The 23684-nt window shown below is 37.6% G+C and overlaps 1 protein-coding gene across 1 annotated transcript in view; it reads left to right on the top strand.

Annotated features, from left to right (window-relative positions):
• The window catches only part of COL6A6 (collagen type VI alpha 6 chain), a gene marked incomplete at both ends in the record, with an annotated part of 63451 nt that overhangs the window by 21910 nt on the left and 17857 nt on the right, over positions 1–23684 (top strand). Inside the window, 16 exon segments of the mRNA XM_084208229.1 lie at positions 3567–3698; positions 3700–3754; positions 5744–5813; positions 7310–7653; positions 10658–10736; positions 11312–11457; positions 11551–11643; positions 12971–13024; positions 13483–13554; positions 14028–14054; positions 16478–16522; positions 16755–16808; positions 17036–17098; positions 18251–18316; positions 19364–19417; positions 20349–20384. Of these exon segments, the coding sequence (XP_084064355.1) occupies positions 3567–3698; positions 3700–3754; positions 5744–5813; positions 7310–7653; positions 10658–10736; positions 11312–11457; positions 11551–11643; positions 12971–13024; positions 13483–13554; positions 14028–14054; positions 16478–16522; positions 16755–16808; positions 17036–17098; positions 18251–18316; positions 19364–19417; positions 20349–20384 (1390 nt within the window).

The following is a 23684-nucleotide window of genomic DNA, read 5'->3' as shown; positions in this document are numbered from 1 at the left end:
ACATGTTTCTAAATTGCAGCGTTTCTGTGTATTTAAAGAAGCTGCCTGATGTCAGTAGGGACTAATTAAGGGAAAACCAAAGCAAGTGGTAAATAGGTTCCCATCTGCATGCACTGTTTAGGAAGAGTGGGAGAGATTTTTCAGGTCTTGGGTATCTGACTTGAAGAACTGGGAACATTCTAAAGGAACATTCCTGTGTTGTGGGGCTAGAAGAAGATAAAGGAGACAGAGACCACAGCTGTTGGGAGGCATGGAAATAGATGCATAGTGAAACAGTCACAGATTATTCTATATATTATGATAGCAAGAGCTAGATTTTGGTATGATATCTGAATATTTACATAATTGAGGAAAGTCTAGCCCCTTGCTAAAACACCAACTGTATTTTACTCATCTGAGTGTGAGCCGCCACATATACTTTGGAAGCTTGCTGCTGTTTGGTGCTCTTGGGTTTTTCACATACAGTCATGGAAATTTCTAGAGCAAAACACTAATTGGAGGCTTTGGAAATACTGGCAGCAATTTACTTATCTGTCCTTGAATATGTACATATCTAGCTGGGTACATGTCTAACTGTAGATCTGTGTGCAATTTATTCAAACAAGAGTTCAAGGTGTTAATGCTGCTCTGGCATAATAACTGTGCTATCAAAGCAGGAACTGTGTAACACAGTAATGCAAATTAGAAATTATTATTACTTTTTGAGGCTACCATAAAAATATGTAGTTGTCTCTCAGTATAAAGTTTTAGCTTATTAACATCTAAAAAATAGGCTCATATAATTAGGTGTAGTAGTGAAAATAGATAACAGGATTAAATCTCTGTCCAAGTGATCAAGGGGAACTCTTAAGAGATTCATTAACTCTCAGGAATATATGCAGAAAAATTAATTAAATCCAAGTAAAAATTTAATTATGGAGACAGCATGCAAAATGGTTACAAAACAGTTTCCTTTATGTTAGTAATGCTTATGGAAGAAAATTGTGGTGTGCAGAGGCATGAAGGAGGTTTTCTCAATGCACCAACCCCAGCATTGCTCTCTGTTCTTGTTGAGGACTACATAATTCCTAGAACCTCTTTGGTTGCATAGGGACCTCAGTTGCAGCAGGAATTTCTGTGTTACTGCAGTTGTAATAAAAGTGAAAAGTGCCAGTATCTGATAAATGTCTTGAGATATAGGAAATGTGGTGCTTTTTCCCCCCAAGGGTTGCAAAGAACTCCTCAAGAACTTCAGCGCAGCTTGGTGCGGCAATACTTGGAAATGAAGTTTTGCTCTTGCCTGAGGTCAGAATATTGATTCAATGAGATAATTTCTATTCATTGCCTTTTGTTATTTTCAAGACCCAGGGTATTATTACATGCTGTTACCCTAAGAACCTGGACTGAGCCCTGTGCTGTAATGTTAGACCAGCTGTAATCTTTCTAAGTTGTCTTTGCAGATCTAAGACACAGAGTAAACAGGCAATGAGTTGTTAAAGGCAGAATCAAATGTGCTTGTGTCCTAGAATAGAAAGTTATACAAAACTGTTGTTCTCATTTGTTTAGTGTGCTTAAGCTCAACATGCCTTAATTTTGTATTTTCTGAGAAAGTCTCATTCCCATTATCTACAGCATTGAGTTTTGGCTTTTGGGAGATTTTATGCTGTATTTCCATTTTTCTATGACAACTGTCTTTATTACTGGCCCACTGGTGTATTTCATTTGTAAATGAGTGCTTGTTCTTATCTATGTGTATCATATATAGATAACACCACCAAGCTTTCCTTTAAATTGATGTGGAGGCGGGAAATTTCAAGGCTAGAAGGGAATCTTAAAGGCATAACTCCCATTAATCTTACACTGTGAATAGCTTGCTTTTAGTTGAATTTTAGATCATGGTAAATATAGCTGTGTGAATCAGAACAAAGCATGATTGTGAGAGCAACGCATTGAACAGTTCCTTTTGGTTTTATGCTGTACATCAGTGTCAAACTCCTACAGCTCTGTGTTCAAAGCCTGTATATTAAAAACTAAGGGGAAAAATTATGAATTTGAAGTGCTACTTTAAATTGCATACAGCTAGAAAGCCTGCATGTTGTTAATAAAATACACTTATCCCATCCCTCCACAATTAAAAGCCTCTTTTTTAGGGAATTATGCTCTGTATTTCTTATATCTTTTGCTTTGATTTTTTTTTCCATAGGAAGGTTTTCAAAATGGATGCCTGGAAACCACTTCTTCTTCTCTACATTTTCACCTTCTCTACAGAGGCAGAGGAGTCTGGTAATACACTAAAGAAATGACTCTTCAAGTTGATAGCAATATTGCTTTTTTATATTTGCACCCAATGTCAGAGGGAGATGAAGAATTGAAGAACATTTTTTCTAACTATTAATTATAATTAGGGATAATGTGGTCAGTTTTTATAAAACTTATAGCTACAACAGGATAGTTTGCCTAAAAAAAATGCAAAAAATAATGGAACAGCTCATTACATTTTGTTTGTTCATGCATGCTGAAGTTTCATATTTGCAAAAGTAACATAAAGCTCTTACAATTGTAAGACTGCCAAAAGCAAGGTAAGTCACAGTATTTAGCAGTTCAATTTTGGTAGTCAGGTCTTCTGGAAGACCTGTTTGAGAAGTGTTCTGCCCAGTTGCAGGATATTTTCTGCATGACTGTTGATTTGAGGAAATAATGACTACTCCATCCATGCTCTGCTAGTGTTATCAATGCTTCTGGAATTTGTGGAAACACATGAGTTTCACGCCAGCTACAAAGAAATATGCTTAGTACTCTTTAAGTTGATGTGAACTTATTTTTTTTTTCCCCTCAGAAAATAAATATTAATTAGTAATGTATGCATGCAGAATGGAACTCAAAGTGCATGACTAAATTTTCCTTTGCTCTCTTGAGAGAGAGCAGGATAATACATTCCAATGGTTGTGTTTCACATACAGAAGTGTTTAATATGCATTAACTGCAGATAAGTTCTGAGCAGACTGTGAATGAAAATTGTGTTGTAGATTTCAGTATCTCTCCTTTTCCTATGAATGGTGTTGCAGAAGGATGTATCTTCTGACCCTCTGTATTATAATCAGGGGAAAAGAAGGAAATAGTGGGTGACGACAATTTAGCAGAATAGATGGGAGGGTTTTTCTGCAAAAGGCCAATAGATCTTGGATTTTGAAAAGCAATTAGGATTCAAAATTACTTTTCTATTAGATTACACAACCTTTAAGGAAAGAGAAAATTTACAACGTATTTCTTGGGTCAGCAGGAAAACTTCCATGACAGACGTTTTTCTGGTAGATGGATTCTGGAGTATGGGGACAAAGAACTTCATGATTATACACAATGATCAATGGGAGGACAAAATCTGTGTTAGTGTGATTCAGCACAGTGATGTGACATACACTGAATTCTTGTTGGACACTTTTTATAACAAAAATGATTCCTTATAGAAGATACAAAAATGACATTACAAAGAAGGAGGCACCAAAACAGGGCAGAGCCTCCAGTGCTAGAGAATCACTTCATAGCAAGTGCCGGTAGCCAAAAAGAGGCTTGTCCCAAGCCTTTTTCAGTGAGTACTCTGCTGAGAGGGTAGAGGATGCAGCAATGGCTTTAAGGAGCAATGGGATCTATGTCTTCGAAGCTAACATAGGGATGATAAAATCCCCCCCCCCACCGTTTTTAATAGCTGATGATGCAGGGAGAGTTCACAGTGGAAAATCTTCATGCACTGAAGACCATCAAAAATAATGTCAATCAGGTCTGTTAATGCAAACATCTCCCTGGTCAGGGTAAGGAACAAACCTTTTGTTGCGTGCATAATGACAAATATCCACATGGCTTTCTGCAGTCCCTGATAAAAGTACCTGAGCCTACTGCACAGCAGCGCAATTGTTTTGCCAAAGAGTACTGCCCATATTTACAACTCACAACTTGTATTTTGCTTCTGTCAGGAGGCACTACATTCCTTGCTATGGTAAATAGCTTCTGAAGTAGGACAGTGCTTCACATTAAGCCCTCATAGATCCTCAGTGTCTGAAAGAAGCCAGAGCAGATACCCCCAGCAGGTATCTTAATAAAAAAGAGGGAAACAGGCAATTCAGTGATACTTTAAAAAGAACCTCCTAGAAACATTGCTTTGCCATCTCCAGCTGACCATACTGCTTCAGTGGGACTGTCAGCAGCCACTGTCTGTCAACAAAACTGAAGCCTCACAGAGCCACTGTGCAGAGGGTGTGTCAGAAAATCCATCCTTGGATATGTAGGAGGTATTGGCAAGATGTGAACAGCAAATCCATGGTAATTCTAAGGTGCTACCCAAAAGTTTTTCCTAGATGAGAAACAGAAAGTTGTATCTCGTACTACATCTTTTAAATGGCAACAGTGAAATGGATGCCACACAGCCTGAGAGGGTGCCAACCCCAGAGAAAATAAAGGTTCCGTAATGTCTTTAGTTAATAGAGCAATTTTTATCGAATATCACATGCTGGTTTTGGGTCTGAGTTTTTTCTGACTTGGTGCTGCATTGCCAGTTGCCTTATCATGTGGGAAGACTGAAGTACAGAACATACAGAGTTGCTCTTTAACATTACATATTCATGCCAGCTATGTAGTTTGATAATACTGTAGATGTGTTTGTTAAGTTGCAAAAAATAAAAATGGCGTGCATGACAAATCAAAAAGCTGATCTCTTCTAACTGGCATAAGTGCATGGCATTGGTTGGGTATGGCAAGAAAAGACAGTTCTGGAGCATTTCTCCTCTCTTTGCTCATCCTTATAGGGACTGTGACTTTAAAGCTCCTTGTTGTTTTCCTGTGTGTTGTGTTCACATAGATGTGATATTTTGCGCATGTTGGATGTATGCTCTTTGTTCTCCTTGTTATGCCATAAAATTGATCCAACCCAGTTCTCCAGGTTTTGTTCCCTTTATGATCAGAAACTTACTGAGAAAGGAACACTGGGATGACCACACTGCTTGTCCAAGCTGTTTTGTGACAACAGCTGAACATCATAGGCTAGTGAGATCTGAACACCCCAAAACTAGCTGGTGTTTGCTGGGGTGCTGGGGGCCAAAATGAAGAGCTGAACTTTTCTTCCTAAAGGCAGAAGCAACTTTGTGTGAATTATATCTGCTCAGGTGGTTTGCAGAGAGAACAGCTGGGTCTGATTCAGCATGAACTCTGTAGTTCCACCCACTGTTTATCCCATCAAGAGCTGAGCAGCCTCCCAGATGAAAAAGCATTCCCTGGCTCCTCCAAGCAGAGAGAGAGGGCTGCTGTGGAAGGGGAATGCGCTGCCATAGAACAGTATGACCGTAGCTGACGCAGTAGCACCTCCTGGTGTTTCACGGCAGGGAACAGGGAGATTTAATGGGAGAAACAGCATTAAACTTTATATATATGCACACAGGTACTCCTGTTTAGAGAGAGAGAAGTTATGGAAAGCATATTGGGTTTCATCTCAGTGATGCACATATTTACTGCTAAGAGCTGCATAAATTTGTCTCATAAAATGAAGATCAGCTTTCTGTGAAGCCTGTTTTATCTTGTCCTGTCATCTGTTTTAATATATTCGCTGACCTTTTTTTCTGTAATAAATCTATTCATTCCCTTTTCTCCAGCCACCTTCTCTTAACTGACAGATGTTTCAATTTAAAGAATTAGATTTCAGGGACAATACCTTGACAGGAGAAAAAAAATATCTTTGTAGCAGTAAGATAGAACAGTTTAACGATGTGGATGTTTGTAGAACAGGTGGCGAGAAAAAGAGTTTGACAACACAGAGGTGTTTATTCCTGCTAATAGAGATTATCAACAAGGTATAGGATACCAACCAGTAGATGTTTTACACATTCTCATGCACAACATAGTAGCACAAAAAGGGAACAATTTACTGCTGTTTTATTGTTTGTGCTGGTAAAATGAGGACTTGACAGAGAACGTTGAAAGAACTGAGCAGTGTGGATGACCAATTGTCAGGGCAAAATTCCTGAGTTCATGCTTACCCTTCAGACTACCTCCAAACTGTGTGACTAAAAAGACCCAGGTCTTAGAAAAATCTCGTTGTGAACACATAATCTGTGTCCTGTGAAAAGAAATATCCATCAGATTTTGTGTTCACATGTATATATAGACATGTATGCATGTGTAGATACATTTATCTGATTGTTTTGTAGTGAGCTAAAAAGATAAGAGGCATAGAGTTTTGGTGTTGCTCTGAGGTCTGAATGTCAAGTTTTTTTAGCCATAAAATCTTGTTCAGTGTGGCCTTTTACTTTCAAAGATTTTCACACTGCTTTCTGGCAGATCATACCCTCTAGGGGGCAGTTTGTACCACAAGTGATAATATTGAAACATAACATTGGTCCCTCTGAGATGAGATGATTTCTAGAAGTATTTGGTTAAAGAACTGAACACATTTATCTCTTCCATGAGAGAGGGAAAACCCAGAAAAAATATGTGGAATAATAGGAACAAGCCCAAACTAGCAAACACAGAAAGCAATCTTGTGATTGCTAAGTGTTTCAGAGTCAGTGAGCGAAAAGAGAATAAAATTAGGTAGAGTGCTGTTATACAGCTAAAATTGTATGCCTCTGACTTCCTTGCAGAGGTCCAACAATGAATAATAATGCATCTAGGATCACAGAATAAAATTCAACATGAGAAATGAATAATCAAGGTAGAAAAGAAAAAAACATGTGGTTTAGCTGAGGTTTTAATGAGGGCAAGATGATTGTGACAGGGGGAGGAATTAGCCACATCACACTATTAGTTGTTATTACAAGGAAAAATGCAAGCAATTCCATAGCTGAGGTAGCCATCGCCTTACAGCAGCTATTTTTCACAATGGTTATGACATTTCATGTAGGCAATGCTGCCTCTCTCTCTCTCATGTTTGTTTCTTTGGCCTGTTGTTCCATGTTTTCATGTATCACATGGTCTTGGGACAAAGTGACAAAGCACAGTCAGTCATTAAGGTTCCCTTCACAACTGGAATTGGTGTTGTACATTCTCAGTTGGCAGAAAAGCTCTTAGAGATATTTTCAAGACTAGTCCCTTTGAGGACACTGGGCAGCTGGAGAACAGACATGTTTTGTAGTTTGGGAATGTGCAGATGTTGAGTAATTTAGTATTTGCAAGTTCATTTGGCCATACTGAAACCTGTGGGCTGGTGATGTTTTATGTATATGTATATGGAAAACCTATCTCACTCATCTTACTTCTACTATGTTGAATTTTGTTCCATTATTCTGACAGAAAACAAGATCACAAAAAATGTGTGTTTATAGTTCCCTGTTTCCTTTTTTTTTTTCAGAATGCAATATAGATCTTTCCATAGCAATTGATATTTCAAGGAGTGTGCAGCCAGCAACCACAATGCTCCTGAAACAGAGACTGCAAGCATTCCTCCCCAGACTTCTCCTCCAGATGAAATCACTGCCAAATACCAGCTGCAATGCTCCAGTTGAAATTGGGTTCAAGTTCCAAGTATTGGCACAGAACAAACAATTAATCTTTGACTCTGCTTTTGAAGACTATAATGAAGAGATCATCCAGAAGTTCTTAGGGGCACAGACCACTGTGGACACCTACATGAATGCAGACTTTTTGCAGGCACTTGAGGAGAACTTCTTTAATGTGACTTCTGCTAAAGTTAAGGTAACTTAATGGTATGAACATATATCTTGGAAAAATTAGGCAGTGTAATATTTACAGACTCTAATGCTGAGTACTCCAGGAAGACAAAAAGAAGTTCAGGAATAATGACACATATAAACAGAATCACAGAATGGTAGAGATTAGAAGGAATCCCTGGAAGTCACCTTCTTCAATCCCTCTGCTCAAGTAGGGTCACCTAAAGCAGGCTGTCCAGGGCCACATCCTAATGGCTTTTATGTATCTCCAAGAATGGAGACTCCTCAATGTCTCCAGGCAACCAGCGCCAGTGCTCAGTCACCCTTGTCTTTTCTTAAGTTCATACAGAACCTCTGTTTTTTTCGTTGACCTGATATAGCCTGATACATCAATTCCAGTTCCCTAGGCACTCCTGTAGTGGGATGGTACCCAGAACATTTGGTTTGATACATGCGATGAGTATTCCTGCAGATAACCTTCTTATATCTACCATGGAATGATTGTACTTTGGGCAGTGGAAAGTAGTTTTCTTTCAGGAACTCTTATTCCTAAAAGGAAACTTCTTTCTTATTCCTGATTCTGTATCTTTGTCCAGAATAGTGACAGATCGAAACAGAAGTCACAGAAAAAAGGTCATCTGAGAAATTTGCTTACAGAAGTTTATTCATGTCATTAACTTGTCAAATAATTTCAAAACACAAAGCTGGGTTCTACTTACAGATAACTGATGATCAGGAAATTCTGCCTAGATGCTGTAGTTAATTTATCCATCTTAAAGTGAAGGGAGAAGCATAAAGCTTCATCTAATCTCTCCTGAATTGAATGGGGATTCTTTCAACTTGAGTTCAAGAAATTCAGGTCTCATTGGAATGTTTCAGAATCAATGCCTTGACAGTTTATTCTTGATAAGGCACTGACTCTGTAAAGCACGGAGTATGTCCTGTAGTCACTGTTTGAATATTAGCATTTACTAAGGTCTCCATGCAGGAGGACCTTCCTACTAAGGAAGGACTGGTTGGTTCTTGCTACATACATAAGGAGTTTTCTCTTCCAACTTTATTTTCACTTTTATGAAACACCAATTTTAATTTGGCATGGAGTGAGGAAGCCATATTACAAGTCCCTCTGCTTTCAGATGAAAGCTGGCATTCTATTTTTTACAGCATTTGCATAGGTGTGTTTGATTTACCAATTGAAGCTGCACCAATTTGCTGCACATTTAATGAGGTTTTTTCCAAAGATTTCTTAAAATGTCTGAACAGGGAACATGACCACATAAGATTTTGCTTGTTTTAGTCTCAGAGAAAGAACTTGGTTGACATAAAAGTAAAAGCAGTGCTTTTTTCCTCCTAATTGCCAGTTCTGGAGATCAGCATCAAGCAAGGCTTCTTTCTGCTTGGGCATTATTATTATAAATAAATATGCTGCATATCTCAGTACTTTACCAGTGGATTAATATTCTTCTCTGACACTGTTTATGTACAAATTGAAAGTACAAGTCTTTAGAATGCACATGAAATCACAATTTAATCTTCCTAGGATCCTGAGCAATAACATGCTTGTTGTGTAAAGATTATTAGTTATAAAACTCATCAGAGACCATGATTATCTGTTAGTTGAATTTCTTCTTTTCTTTGTTATATGTTTGCTTAGCAGCAAAAAAGTTGTACCTAATTCCAGCATTTTCAGCAATGGATATGTTCCAACAAGAGCTTGATATAAACAAATGCTTTATAAAAATAACAACATATCTTGACATACAATACATATAATACCCACATTCCCTGTTCCCCATGTTTTTAAAATGGAAACATCATAGAAAAAACAACCAAACCCAGGCCTACAGCGTTGTCTCTAACAATCTGTGATGAGTTTACCCATCCACGGTCCTGCTCTCTGCTGTATCGTGTGGTGCTTGAGCAAGCATAGAATTTGTACTAGTGCCTCCACATTGTATGTTTGGTAACTTACCAGTTAGTTCCAGCTTAAATTCTTGTCTCCTAACTGCTTTAGTACAGAAGTGGGATGTTTGGTGTGGCAGTCACTTCATTTGCTTTTGTCACCTATGGAAAAATTTACCTTAACAGAAGAAATAGGTTTTGCTTTGGTCAAAGCTGTGCCTTACATAAGGAATGTAAAATATGAAGGGTGGGAGGGAAGAAGCTCTAGCTGTGCTTGTGCACTTGCTGGTCAGAGAGTTTAGGAGGATTTTAAATCATTGCCATTGGGGATAGAGCACAATTTACTTGTGCAGCTTCTTTCTGGGCAAACTAATCCATTCTGTGAGTGGGACCTGAGAAGGTTTCTGTTGGTTTGAAGAGGGAATTGGAGGAGAGAAATGGAAAGAGACTGGTAGCTTGAAGGGGAACTAAGAAACTGTGCTTTTCCTCCATACTGGAAGAAATTTAACTGCAACTCTTTGGCCTGAAAAGATGGAAATGTATCTAATACAAATTATTAGCATCCTGAGGTGAGCTAAACCCTGTGTCTTAAGAAGGAAACATAGGGCAGAGAACAGAGAAGAGTAATGACCTGCCTATGTGGAAGGACAAAAGGACATAAATATCTGCATGGGGGGAGGATTAGACCCAGAGAGGATGTGCTACCTGGTGTGGCTCAGTTAACAGCCAATGGGAGCTGCTCTTGCAGAAGTGGGAGAATTTGCTCTAAATTCTTCTCCACATTCACGTATAAGAGAACTCTTCAGACATCAGAGAAAATTTTTCAGTGGGTAAGTTAAAAAAGAATTTGTCTCCTACCTCACATGCTAAGAAGACAGATATAATATAATAACTATGCTATATTCAGCAAGAAAAATCCCTCAAATGGAATGCTATCAGGGAAGAGGCTTTTGTGTTCTGTTCTCATTGTTCCTCACTGCCATTTTCCAGCACATGTTTCAGTTCTACAGCAGTGTAGAGCAATTTGACCATCTCATAGCCGTTTCTCAATGTGAGCTGTAATTCTTACAAAGACTGAACTTTCCGTTTCTTTGCAATTGATTTGTCATTGCTTCCTTTTCTGCCAGGTTCTGTTAGTATTTTCAGATGGGCTGGATGATTCACTGGAAGACCTGAAGAAAGCAGCAGACTCACTTCACTTTAAAGGTATTACAGTACCACTTTGATGCTCCTGCCTCCTACTATCACAGGCCTCATGTACAGCTCCTCCACTGCAACTTTTCCACCTAACACTGCCTCTCCATGCTCATGTGGAATTGCCCAAGAGTCCCTGGGAAAGTATTTGCTTCTCCATGTGAAGCAGTATACATGTTGACTTGTCACTATATGGCAGATGATGCCAGAGACATGCCTACGGGTGGAGAGGTTCTAGTTTCTAGAGTCCAGTTCCAACGGCTGGAGCAATTCAGAATGGACCCTTCTCACTGATGACAACAGCACCAGAGGTTAGATACAACCCTAACTTCTCTAGAAAAAAGCAGGTTTGAACTTGTGTTTGGGCACTGAGTAACATTCTGGTCTGACAGCTGGGGAGAAAAGTCAATTGGAAAATTACTGGTCTGCATTTTTCTCTTATCCATTTTTCTCAATTTCTTTTAACATATTGTATTGAAGACATAAAATGTAAGTCTTTCAGGGAATTGCTGCTATTCAAGTTTATATTGTTGGTTAAATTGTATGTTTCAGATATTCACTAATTTAAATTTGTGCTTTTGTTGAAGGTCTTGATGCACTTCTATTAGTTGGCCTGGACAATGCACAGAACTTGACTGAATTTTGGGAAATAGAGTTTGGCAGAGGGTTTGGATACAATGAACCTCTGAGTGTTGGGTTTGCAGATATTGCAAACATTTTGCAGAGAAATCTTGTAAGTCCTTCTGTGATATAAACAAAAGGTGGGGGAAATCAGTCTTTGTTTATGATTAGATATGTAAATGAAATGTTTCTTGTAATTTTTCAGGATACTGTTGCAGAGAGAAAATGCTGTAAGGTTATTTGTAAGTGTCTTGGAGAAAATGGTGATCATGGTGTCCAGGGAAATCCTGGAAGGAAGGTAGGAGGTCTAAGATAGACATTACATAAGAACTTCATTTTTCAAAGTATTTCTGTAGTATTTCAGAGCATGCTTGTGTGTCTCCATAACATTTAATGTTAGGACAGATGAAGGAGAAACATGAAATGTGATCCTTTCTCTGCTGCATTCTCCTGTGCAAAAGATTTTTGTAATGAAAATTATTTGTACATATAAAAATCATTAAACACTCTACTGCACCAATTCAGCAGAAAATGGAGAGGGATTTAAAAAAATAAGTCTGATTAATCAAGAGGCTTATTATCTATTGGGAATGAGAAACTTCCAACTGACAAGCTTAGAGTAAAAAATAATAATTTTTCACTAGGTATGTGACTTATCCCTTTGTGACTGGTTATTCCAAATGTCCTCTTCTATAAGTCTGTTTTGATTCAAAAGGATTACTTCTTTTAAGATTTAAAATTGGGTTTTTTAAGCCTTTTTGAATATTACAGATATCACTACTTCTACAGCATACTAGTAGAATCAATTATTAAAGCTTTTAATATATGTAGTCTCCATTTGACTACTTCCCTTCATAATTTCTACTTATTCCGGTAGCATGTGAGATAAATGATATCTGCAGTTCACACTCTTCAGTTATATGGTTGCAGTTAAATGAAGTTTTGGTTATCTCTTAAGAAAAGTATAGTCTTCTCATACTTCATAAACCAATTTATTGTTTTTTCCCGTTACTCTTGTTGCTTTTCTTATACCTTTCTGTTTTACTAAAAGACTAGATTAAGGTGCTTAAACAGTGTTCAGAATGTAAACAGAGTTGTTTTGCAACTAGAAATTCCTGTGTTCCAGTTTCTCTCTGCTCAAATTTTGCCCTAAGGGTAATGATATTTGCATGACTTCCAATATAAAGTTGAAACGTTCCTAGGTATTTGCAAGGTGTTACAATAACTTTGCCCTAACAAGTTTCCAACTCCATATGTTTTTCATTTCACCTTAGAATTTCATTACTGTAATGCTTTCTTTTCCAAATCACTAGGAAGATGTTTAATTTGACCAGGTATCCCAATGAGCTTTGTTAAGCCATCAGAGAGTTTCCTGAAATAACAGCTGAAACTGTATATTAACCATTGTTCTTTTCTTGGGTTTATATTTGGGTTTTTTTTCCCAGCCATGTCAAATACACAGGGCTGTACAGAGTGTCTGTGTAAATGCAAGGAGCCTGCCCTCCTTAGCATAACCAGATCTAATTTTCAGGGAATGTTTTCTACCTCTATGTGCAGAATAATCTGATAGAGATGAACCCAGTGTGCTTGGAGAACAGTGTTACTTTTAAATTCTTCTTTTTCAGGGAAGTACAGGTTACAGAGGATCTCCTGGCCATCCTGGTGAGGAAGGTGGAATTGTAAGTAAACATTTGTCTTCCTGCTGTGATGATGTTAGTTGGTGCCTGAACCTGTACCCATCAATGTTAACCCAAAGTGTGTTAGAGGAACAGGTAAATAAACAGATCTGTTTCTCTGTGCCTCTGTACCTCACTATAGATAGTTATGCAGTTAAAAAAACAAAGTGAGTTAGTTAGTCAGTTAAAAAACCAACCCACTCTCAAGTACAGACTATTGAGTTAGAGATTTGTAATGCAGTATAAACATGGTGTGATAGTGAGAGCAAAGAACCAGGTGCAACTCAAATTAGTAATTGATATTCCCTTATGGCCTGAATTAAATTTTCCAGGAGACTTGCATTTGTGTCCTTAATGCAGTGAATTGTGATACAGTTCTGTCTTGCTTTAGTCTTATGTGATAAATTAACCAGTAATCATCATGGTATGGATGAGATTGAACATTTTCCTTTGTTTCCTAGGGGGAGAGAGGCCCAGCTGGTTTCAGTGGGACTCAAGGAGACAGAGGATGTCCCGGTGTCAGAGGCCATAAGGCAAGTGTGCAACTTTGAAACATTTCCTAATTTTATTTCCCATAAACCTGTTTTCTGTACTGGGAACAAGTCCCTGTGCTGTTTCCCTGAAGCATGGATGAACATCAAGATCCAGCTGTAGGAATGGCAGACAGTGTTTGCTGTCTAATTTTGAGAGCTACTTTGTGTAACCTGAGCATGGTTGAATGGCTCAGGATTTTGCTGACTAAGCAACTTGATTATGACTTTTTTACCACCAACTCCAGACTGGCCTTAGTTAAAGCTATAAAGCTTTATGGAGTGGGAATGCAAATTAAACCGGTACTATCTTCCCAGAGGAAAGGAGGAGATCCCATATGTGTAGAAGGTCTTACAGTTGGGACTACCAATACTGAAATCAGCATACCTCTGCACAGCAAACTATTGTGCCCTGCTTTGCAAGCTCAATAAAAACACTTTTACCAAATTTCATCTATATTTATTTTCAATTTCAGGGGACCAGAGGCTATAGAGGAAGTCAGGTATGTGTTTTTGTGCGTGATCACTTTTCTTTGAGAACAAAGCTCTGCTGCCTTTTATGTTACCTTGTAAAATGAAATTATCAACAAGGAAGGAAGATAGTGTAAAAACTTCACAGCATTCAATGTACTTTTTCTATGGTTCCATAAGGATGGATTTAAGATACTTGTCAGATTAATCAAAATCAGCAGTCATAAATGTATTTTTACATGATTGCAGTCTATTAGTCTAACTGATAGGAAAAGGATTTGTTTACTGACTAGTTTGATAATTTGTTGAGGTGGTAATTCTGGTAATCTGAATCTCATTCTAAATGTGAAGAGAAGCAGAGGGAAACAAAGGTTGTAACTAATATTTATTGGAGGTTTGGACAGCATTTTCCATAGATCATTATTGACACATTTTCCATATTCAAACTTCCCTTCAAGCTGTGTTTGTCATCTCAACTGCTGATATTTCAAGACTGCATGTTTAACTTTTCAAACATACCTTTCATGAAGGAGATATGGTCACTAATTTAATAATAAAAAGTGAAGCTTGGAAGACAATGATCTATTACAGTAATAGCTTCCAAGCTACAGTGATTAAAATGAAATTAACTTGCATTGAATGCTTTGATACAAAACCATTTCTAAAAATGAATTGTAAGCCTCACAGATTCAGAAGATGTTTGCCTCCATAACTAAGCAGCTTGGAGAAAGTTAAGAGAGTGTTTCTGAAACCTCAGCTCTATTTAAAGTACTTCTCTGTACTAACTTTTTAATCTTCTCGTGGGTTTCTCTTTCCTTTTCCTTTTTTTTCTCTGTTCTCTAAAGTAATTATTCCTTCTTCCAATTTTCAAAACATCTGATTATAAAAGAGGGAGAGTACTTGCTGATGATTTCAATTTGTCAAAGTTAAAATAGTGCAGTAGGTCTTACCAGTTGCACAAACCCTACTGAAATCCAGTGAATATGTGAATATCTTCATTATGTTGTGTCATTATATCCACAAATTTTATTTTAAATAAAATATGAAACTTTCAGCACATAAAAAATGTGATTCAATTGTGCCAACTTAGTAAGGTTGAAGGAGTTTATTGAAGTTACTGAAGTCTGGAAGGCATTTTATTGTAGCTATTTGAATAAAAGGAAATGCTAAATGTTTTAATAGTATGAAGTTTTGCTCAGGTTTTCTGAGGTAGGAAATGACTGATAGAAAAAAAACCACTTCAATAAAGTCATGATTACTTAGTGCTCAAAATTTTTCTGGAATGCTTATTCAAGAAATTCTTGTTTGTGACGTATTAATCTAATAAAAATGCACTGCCAGCTGTTTTTTTCTTGTAGTAGGTACAGAACTGTTTTAAATGAAAGAAGTTATTCCTCAGGAATTTTAACCAGGAGGTTTTGCAAAGTCAATTTATCATCAAAACCTACAAAGCAATTATATATGTGGTCTCTTATCAGAGTGAGACTGCTGATGGTTTTAACTTGTTCTTGTGCCACTTTCAGTGTTGAATATCATTTCAGCTTTCTGTTTAGTTGTCTCTGCTAAATTAATTTCTTACTACAAATTAAGCCAACACAGTTAATTCCTTCATTTTTATCCTACTAAAGAAAGATGGAAGAAGTTTCAAAATATCCTATAAAAATTGAGCTTGTTATTTGGCTGAGTCTGAAACATTGTGGAGCATACATAAATGAAATAAGAGTCTCACAGTTATAACTTTATTTAGGTGCCTCACACAAGTTAACACTGCAAACTCCTTAAGTCTGGGATGACTATTTTGCGGGAAAATGACTTCCATAAATGTTTGAAATGTGGTGTATCATTTTTGCAGGCAAAGGGAAGAGAAAAACAATGTGAATTTGAAAGGGAAGGTGACTGATATTTATGTAGCACTGGTATTTATGTACTCTTGCTGAAAGAGTTATGAAGTTTTTCAAAAAATCCTGAAGTCTAAGATCAGTCTTCTGTAATTATTTTTTAATCATGGTTATTCTTTCTGGTTTTTCAATTCACTGTTCATGTTATAAAACAATGTAAAAATGCAAAAAAGCACAGTACAAACACAGATGATGGTTGAAATCAGAATGACAAAGTTATGAGCATGATAGATCAAATTCTAGAAATTTATTTTGGAATATATTTGGATTTTGAAGGTGCTGCAGCTGGGAAAATATTTGAAAGCTAAAAGAAGTAAAAGCAGAATTTAAATCCTGATGGAAATCTAACATTTAAATACCTGGTTTTTTTTAATTGTGTCCTTAACAGTTAGTTGCTTTAGACAGTGTTATAGTAATTAAAATTTATTATTCTTGCTAACCATTAAAACCACAGGTCTTATTCAAGTTTTCAAATGCAGGGTGAACACTTCCTTCTTTGCTCTAACAGACAAGTGGACTAATGCTAATTGGCTTTTTTTTTTTCCTTATTGCTTCAGGGTGAACATGGTGAGAGTGGATTTGATGGCACTGATGGAGAGCAGGTAAACATTACTTTAAATGTGCAGTGCTATTAAAGACACCAACCTCAGGGTTCAAAGGTGCAGATTTTGTGTATTGAATAGGCTTTAATGCTGAACAGAAGTTCTGTTGTTGGGAGTCTAGAATTGTATATCTGATTGAAAATGGATTTTGCCAAAAGAACTTGAGAACCTGATTTAGCAGAAAGAGCAAATATTAATTTTTTTTTCTTTTTTCCCCGCTTTCTGAGTCTAGGGAGAACATGGAGTTCCTGGACCTTCTGGAGAGAAAGGCAGCAGAGGGAAATGGGTGAAGTACCCCTTACATGTTTAGATTTTATGGAAACATCTGTCCAAAGTGTAATGCTGTCTGTAATGACTGTGAATTGTTTTTAATAGCTGCCTGTTCTCTAATATGCCATCCCTTCTGTTCTAAATCAGTGTAGCTCCACTGACTTTAACAGATCTGGCCCTCTGCTGCCACAGATACTATTTATAATTGTACCTGAATTGTTTGTGCTCTTTTTATGAATTTAGGGCAGAAAAGGCCCCAGAGGAGAACCAGGTGAACAAGGAGAATCTGGTCTAAGAGGAGATCATGTAAGTGCATTCCTTTATTTGTACTATATTTCACTGATTTGCACCTCAATTTTGTGATGGAGATGTCTGAAATATTTGAAGATTTGAAGAGCTTTTCACAGTCCTAGAAAATGCAGCACTCTGCAAGAAGAATGGCATATTCTAGGAGTCCTGAACTCTTTAGATGTGGATGGACTGATGTGTTTTGATGTGTTGCTCGGAAGCAGGTGTTTAAGCCTCAGGCCTCCTGCTTGTTTATGATTTTTTGGCTTGTTTGTTTTTTTGTTTTCAGTATAGGCAACATAACTCCTTTTGGAGCTGCTTATCATAGAATTGTAGAATGGCTTGGGCTGAAAGGGACCTTAAAGACCAACTAGTTAGTTCCACACCCCCTGCCATGGGCAGGGGCACCTCACTCTAGACCAGACAATCTGGTGAAAAGACCAGGACTAGATCAGTCTTCCCTGTTTGTTCCCACCCTACAGAGGAATTCTGGATCACTTGAAAGCCCTATGCACTGACTCTTGGTTAGCAATTTATAATGATGCAAAGGCAAGTTACTTCTTTATATTTGCATTTTTTCTTTGCATGTTCCAGAGACCGACATAAATGCATTCCCTGGACTAAAATTCCAGTGCAGATGCCACAATTCTTGTCTTGAAAAGACACAACTTTGTTTTTTCACATATATTTCAAAGACTTTGTTCCAAAAACTCATATATTGTGCTGACTCCTGCCTTTAAAGCTTATACTGAAAAAAAAGACTTCAAGTTATGTGGTAATTTGCCTCTTCGAGAGATCAGGATTTCACCTGATCTAGCATTAAGTGGCTAAATGGAACTCCATTCTAGTGTCAGCCCCAAATGAAACTCATGAGTTACGATTGTAACTCAATTAACTATATCAAATCAACCAGAACAGTTTCACATTTTCAGTTTAATTTGTTGTCCTTTAGTAATTTTGCTTTTAATCCCTGTGGAAAAGAACTTGGTGGACTTTGCAGAGCTTCCTGTATTGAGTTCTTATAAGCATCATCATTGAAAATAGCCTTTTTATTCCTTGCTCTCTGCAATTAAAAATCTAATTAATTCTACTTCTATATCCTTCTGCTGTAGTCAAAGTAATAAAGGTATGGTAACAGAAAATGCTGAGCTTCCCATTGATCTTTTTCAGGGAGATCCTGGGGCTAACAATAATGTTACTGGCCCGAAGGGTGAAAAAGGAAACCTAGCATCACAGGTGAGCAGGCTCTTTTATTTTGTGGAGAGAGGATTTGCATAATGGCTAATGTCTACTGGCTGTCCAGTGACCAAGGAGGTTTTTGTTTGTCTGCAACACAGAAAGCTTTAGGAACTGCTTGATACAAGAAAAAAAGAAAAAAAATGTTTACAAAGACTATGGAAATATTCTCACAACATAGAGCTAATGGAAAACATGGATTTAGTATGAATATGTTATTCTTCCACAAATTTACATCAGTAGCCTGAAAGTCTTCCAGTAATGGGTTGTAAGGATACTGTTAAAAATTTTGCTGGGAAAAATGCACGGTGTATCAACAGGCTATACTCATTTTGTTATGGAGCTGCTATTGCCTCAGGTTGGTGGGTAAGCTCCATTTTGATCTGTAAATAGAATATAAGAGCTGGGATATATGCTTATATAGTGATATTTGAGTTTTTAACAGGTGTTTTAGCAAAACTACCAGGAAAGAAGCATAACAGAAAAGCATGCCTTGCATTACCATTACAATTTGTTTGGAAAGAGTAAACAAAACTGACTAGTTGGACAGTAGCAAAAAATGATTGTGAATGAAAGCTTAAGAGGATAACAAACATGTGGGAAAAATCCACTGATTCAGAAGTCTGTTTTTCACTGAGCAAGTAGGATTGTATGCATACATGTACGTCTATGCAGAGTGTGCTGAAAGTGGTAGAAAAGCTTGGAGGGTTACTTTTGGAAGAATAATTGGGTTTTGATGATGCTTGGGAAGCAAAACTCATCTGAAGTAGTCCAATTGAAAGGCTGAAGTCAACAAAAATGATTTCACAGAAGCCTTGAGTTAGTGTGGGCTGTTAGTAACAGCCAAAATAGGCATGATCTGTCTGGTTTATAATTTTTGAGTATAAATGATTTGTAAAAAGCAAGAATCAACTTTAGTATGACACTACTGATTGCAGTGAAAATACTTAGAAGAAGAAACAAAGAGGGAGTATATAAAGAAGAATGCGCATGTACAAGAAAAAGGGAAGAGTGTTTAAAGAGCTTGGTCGTTACTTTGTTTTGCAGGGAGACCCAGGCCCACAAGGACTCCAAGGAGAGCAGGGTGATCCTGGCCTAGATGTAAGAATGCAATCACTATGGGGTGGAAATAACTGATAAAAGACACAGTGGGGTTCCCGTTAAGAAAACCCATTTTTGTCTTCTTCCATTTATCCCACCCTTCAAACCCCTGCAAGGAGAGGGCAGAAAAATCTTCTAAAGCTTTCAAAGAAATATATTTGGTTTCAGATCTAGTAGCTTATATATATTGCAATGTGTTTTCTTTTCTTTAAAATTTTGCATTCCTATTAATACCAGATGTGATTCATATGAAGTCCCAAGCCTTAAATTCAATTTCTTTTTCAATGAGCCTTAAATGCTTCACAATTCCACTCTAGATGAATCTATCTGTTCTTTTTGCCCATGACTACAAGTTTTCTATGTCTGTTCAAGCATATAGATAAGCTCACTGGCAGGTGAGCTACTCCTTTTTAGTTCACTGGAGACTGGAAATTGTGAAGGCTCCTCTTCTAGTCTGTCAGCATTGTGCCTAATGCCAAAATCTGGCATGACCACTCCTCAATCAGGCTGCAAAAACATCCTAAAGGTTTAGCAGTAACAGTCACAAGAGCTGCTGAGCAGTGTGCAACAGGAAGTGGTGCAAACCTCTGGGCTCACAGGGGGAGAAGAGGGCTTTTGTTCTCTTTATTTTAGCCAAAGGGCATTTGACTGGGAAGATGCTTTCCAGAATTTTGTTGAAATGTCTTTTCTCTGCACTCATTAAAAATCTAAAATATTTTTTCTTTTTGAAAAGAATTACTTGTGTAAGAATTTCTGTCCCAAATCTACCCTTTTCTCGATTTTTTAACCTTAAATCTTTCTGTGGAAATAATCTCTGCTTTCTTTAAGCTGCATTTAGTTTTACTGTATGTATAATGTGTTAAATGGTAAACTGCTGTTTCACATTATGCTCAGTATTCTGGATGTAATCTCTCATGCCACTCCTTCCTAGGGTGCAGCAGGTCGAAGAGGCCCTCCAGGTATAAAGGTGAGTGGCTGACACTGCTGCTACCTATTTATATGCAGCTACATGTCCAGCCTGAGTGTTTGCTCCTCCTAAGGGAAAAATTTCATTGTGAGCCAAGACACAAGTGTTTAACAATCAAAAGTCTATTTCAAGCCAAGGCAGCCTTTGAATCTCAGGTGGATGTAGTAGAGACTCTCCCGACTTGAAGGATTTAGAATTGGAAGGGATAAAAGCACAGTTAAAATAAAAGAACAGTTACTTTTACTATTAGGGTGAGTATGGGAACATAGCTAGAGAAAAGACTGTCACTAAAGATAACAGGAATGAGAAGTCAGGCTGCAAAGTTTGACAGTTTATTCCTCCTTTGCTGCATGCACAGAGAGATATTCTTGATACACATTTGCAGCACAGATTAAAATTAGGGCAAGTTCTACACAATGCTTTGCTCAAAATGAACAGTGTTAACAGCAGCTCTGACAATTGGCTCAAACATATAACATAATCAAGAGTTTGGGAATAGTTTCCCAAGTTAATATCTAGAAGAATATAGGATGTACACAGATTTTTTACATTTAGAACTGTTTGAATTAATATTTCACTGGGAAATGTCAATCAGAAGAGAGAGTCCTGCAAGTTCCCTAAACTATAGTCTTGTCATTTCCCAAGTTTTTGCAGTACACATGTATGCTGTGTGCCAAAACACTTGTCCCCACCTGGTTTCTGAAAGCCCAATTTGGATTTCACTTTGAGAACCCAAAATTTTCACTGAGGCATTGCAGATGGGAATAGCCTGAAAGAATTTTAATACTATCTGCCAGCAAGGAGAAAGCACCATGCTTTGGCTATTGCAAGGATCAGCATAACTTGAAAGAATATGAGCATTTTGCAGTTGTTTCCTATTTCTATCTCAGAAATTCTTTATAGGGTTTATGAAGACATTTTAGATTAAAATACAGAAGAATATTCATCAAGTCTGCCTCTTAATTATTCCAGTTCTTGCTTGATCACTCAGAAATCCATTTCTTGGGTAATTATGAAACTTTGTGCTTTTTTTTTCTTTTCCCTCTTGGATTGCAGCTGATATCTCATGAATGTTCGCATTATTCTGTCACCTACCAACAAAAAGAAATAGTGCAACTAAGCTATGGTTGGTAACAGGACCAAAACTGAAGTCATTAAAAATGGATCTTGACTATTACCTTGCTTGTATTAACAAGCACAAGAACCTTATGTGGTTAGAAAATAAGAATGTTCAACTTATTTGGTAAATTCACAGAGTGGAGTTAGTTGAACTTTTCAATTAATTGAACCTTAGTTGGGACAACCCTCTTCATCTCCATGGAAGCCCCCTCAGCCAGTGATGCAGCCACACTTTTGTAAAATCACAGGGAACAAGACAAATTACTGAAGCTCACAGCAACAACAAACTTTCACACTGTTTTCATTCAAGTACTTGATGATCAGCTTTGAATTCTAAAAGCATGTAAAAAACATTTGTCTGGGTCATTTGAGCATTGAAAGGTAGATACCAATCAATGATCAAATGTAGGTAATGTAGATATCACTGAAAAGCTGTAAAAAGTAAATGGCAAAGAGAATTGCACACTTCTGTCTTCCACATCCCCTGGAGAAGCAAAATGGAACAGTAAACCCTGCAATACAACAGTGGCATCCATCCTTGGGTGGGATTGTGGGTGTTGTGTCCATCCACTGAGATCTCTTGCATGGCAGGATGTTACAAAGCTGCCACAGGGCATAGCATAGCTCTATCAGCAGAAGTTATGAGAGCTTCACTGTGAGGCTCTCCTGGTGTCCCTGGCCCAGGAGGCAGATCTATTTTGTCTTGATGTTTGTGGGGTCTTCAAGGACCCTTCTGTGGACCACAGTATCCAGTGGAAATTAGATAGGGCCAGTCCCTCTGGAGGAGAAAGGTTTTGTGCTGAAATGGGATAAAGAAAAATCCCTCTTTCAGGTAGATAAGAGAGATATTGGTGGTGACATACTCAGAGATGAATAATCAAGCTAGAGACAGTGAGCCAGAATTCACCCACCTAACGCAAAAGGACTTGTTTTAGGTTCAGCTGCTAATAAAAGGCACTGAAATAACACCCTCATCAACAAAGTAATTAACTTTTCTTGCAGTCAGCATGAACACACTGCTGTTTACCATATCCTAAAAAGGACTCCTTCCAGGACTTGCAGTTCCAATTTTCTGTGATAAAAGGAGGCTAATTTTTTCAAATAGTTAAAATAACATAAAGAAGCACAGCTAGCCATTCTTGACAGTCAGAAGTAGTCAGCAGGCAGAAGGTATAGGTGTGATGTGGTGTCAGAGAGGTTTTTGTCACAAACAAGAACAACACTGCAATCTGTGTGATGGAAATAAAGCAAAATAGTGAAGAGAAAAAGGAGATTGACTTAGAGGAAGGCAAGAGAGAGAGGAAAAGGCAGGGCAGGAAAAAGAACAACCACTTTTCTGGGTTTTGAGTCAAAGTAAATTTAAGTAGCTGAAAACTTTAAATTGGTTTTGAATTTTAGTAGAATGTCCTAAGATGTGTATCCATTTTTATTATAGTCAAAATTATTTTTGTGGAAATGTATTTCTACATGATTTTTTTACATCTGTCAATATCATATACTTGCTGGTGTTCTATTTTACAGTGTTCTTACTCTGGCTATAAATTAACATTCTTTTTTGCTTTCAGCTTTTTTTTTTTTTCTGTTGTTATCTTTTGTTTCATTCATATGGTGCAGAATTAAATTTCAGCCTTTTAAATTCATTTTTCCTGAGAAGATTCTTTCCAGAACCATCTGTTTCCCAAGAATCTTCAGACATATGTTTATGATTTCTCCAGTGAAAGGGAGTCTACAAGGCCTGTAATATCTTTATGCTAATTGTCACCATTTTACTCAATCCAGAAGTCAGTGAGTATTTCTTATGGACATCAGCTAAATTGACTCATCCTCAGATGGCAGCTTTATGGAGATGGGAGCAGGAATTTTTTTTTTTCATCAGCAAGGCAGATTTGATTTCCCTCACTGAATAATCACAGTGAAAGATGGGGAGTAAAAAGGGGTCTAACTCTAGTGTGATTATGAAGTCATGATTCCCCCCTAGAGCCATTCCCCATGGATCAGGGTAAAGAGGATCTGGCTTTGTGGCCTGGCTTTATGACTTCTGGTCTCCACAGTGGACAAAGGTAATGCACAAATATTGCTGAGCTATGGTGTAAATGTATTCAGCAAAATAAAACTGACCTCTTCTGCTGCAGCTTTTATCTTCATCACACCCCCCAAAACACCAAAGAAAAGCCACTCCTC

The sequence above is a fragment of the Fringilla coelebs genome, assembly GCF_963513975.1.
Source record: "Fringilla coelebs genome assembly, chromosome: 1".
Classification (NCBI taxonomy): domain Eukaryota; kingdom Metazoa; phylum Chordata; class Aves; order Passeriformes; family Fringillidae; genus Fringilla; species Fringilla coelebs.
Note: the sequence above shows the minus strand (reverse complement) of the source record. Positions and strands in the feature narration are given on the sequence as shown.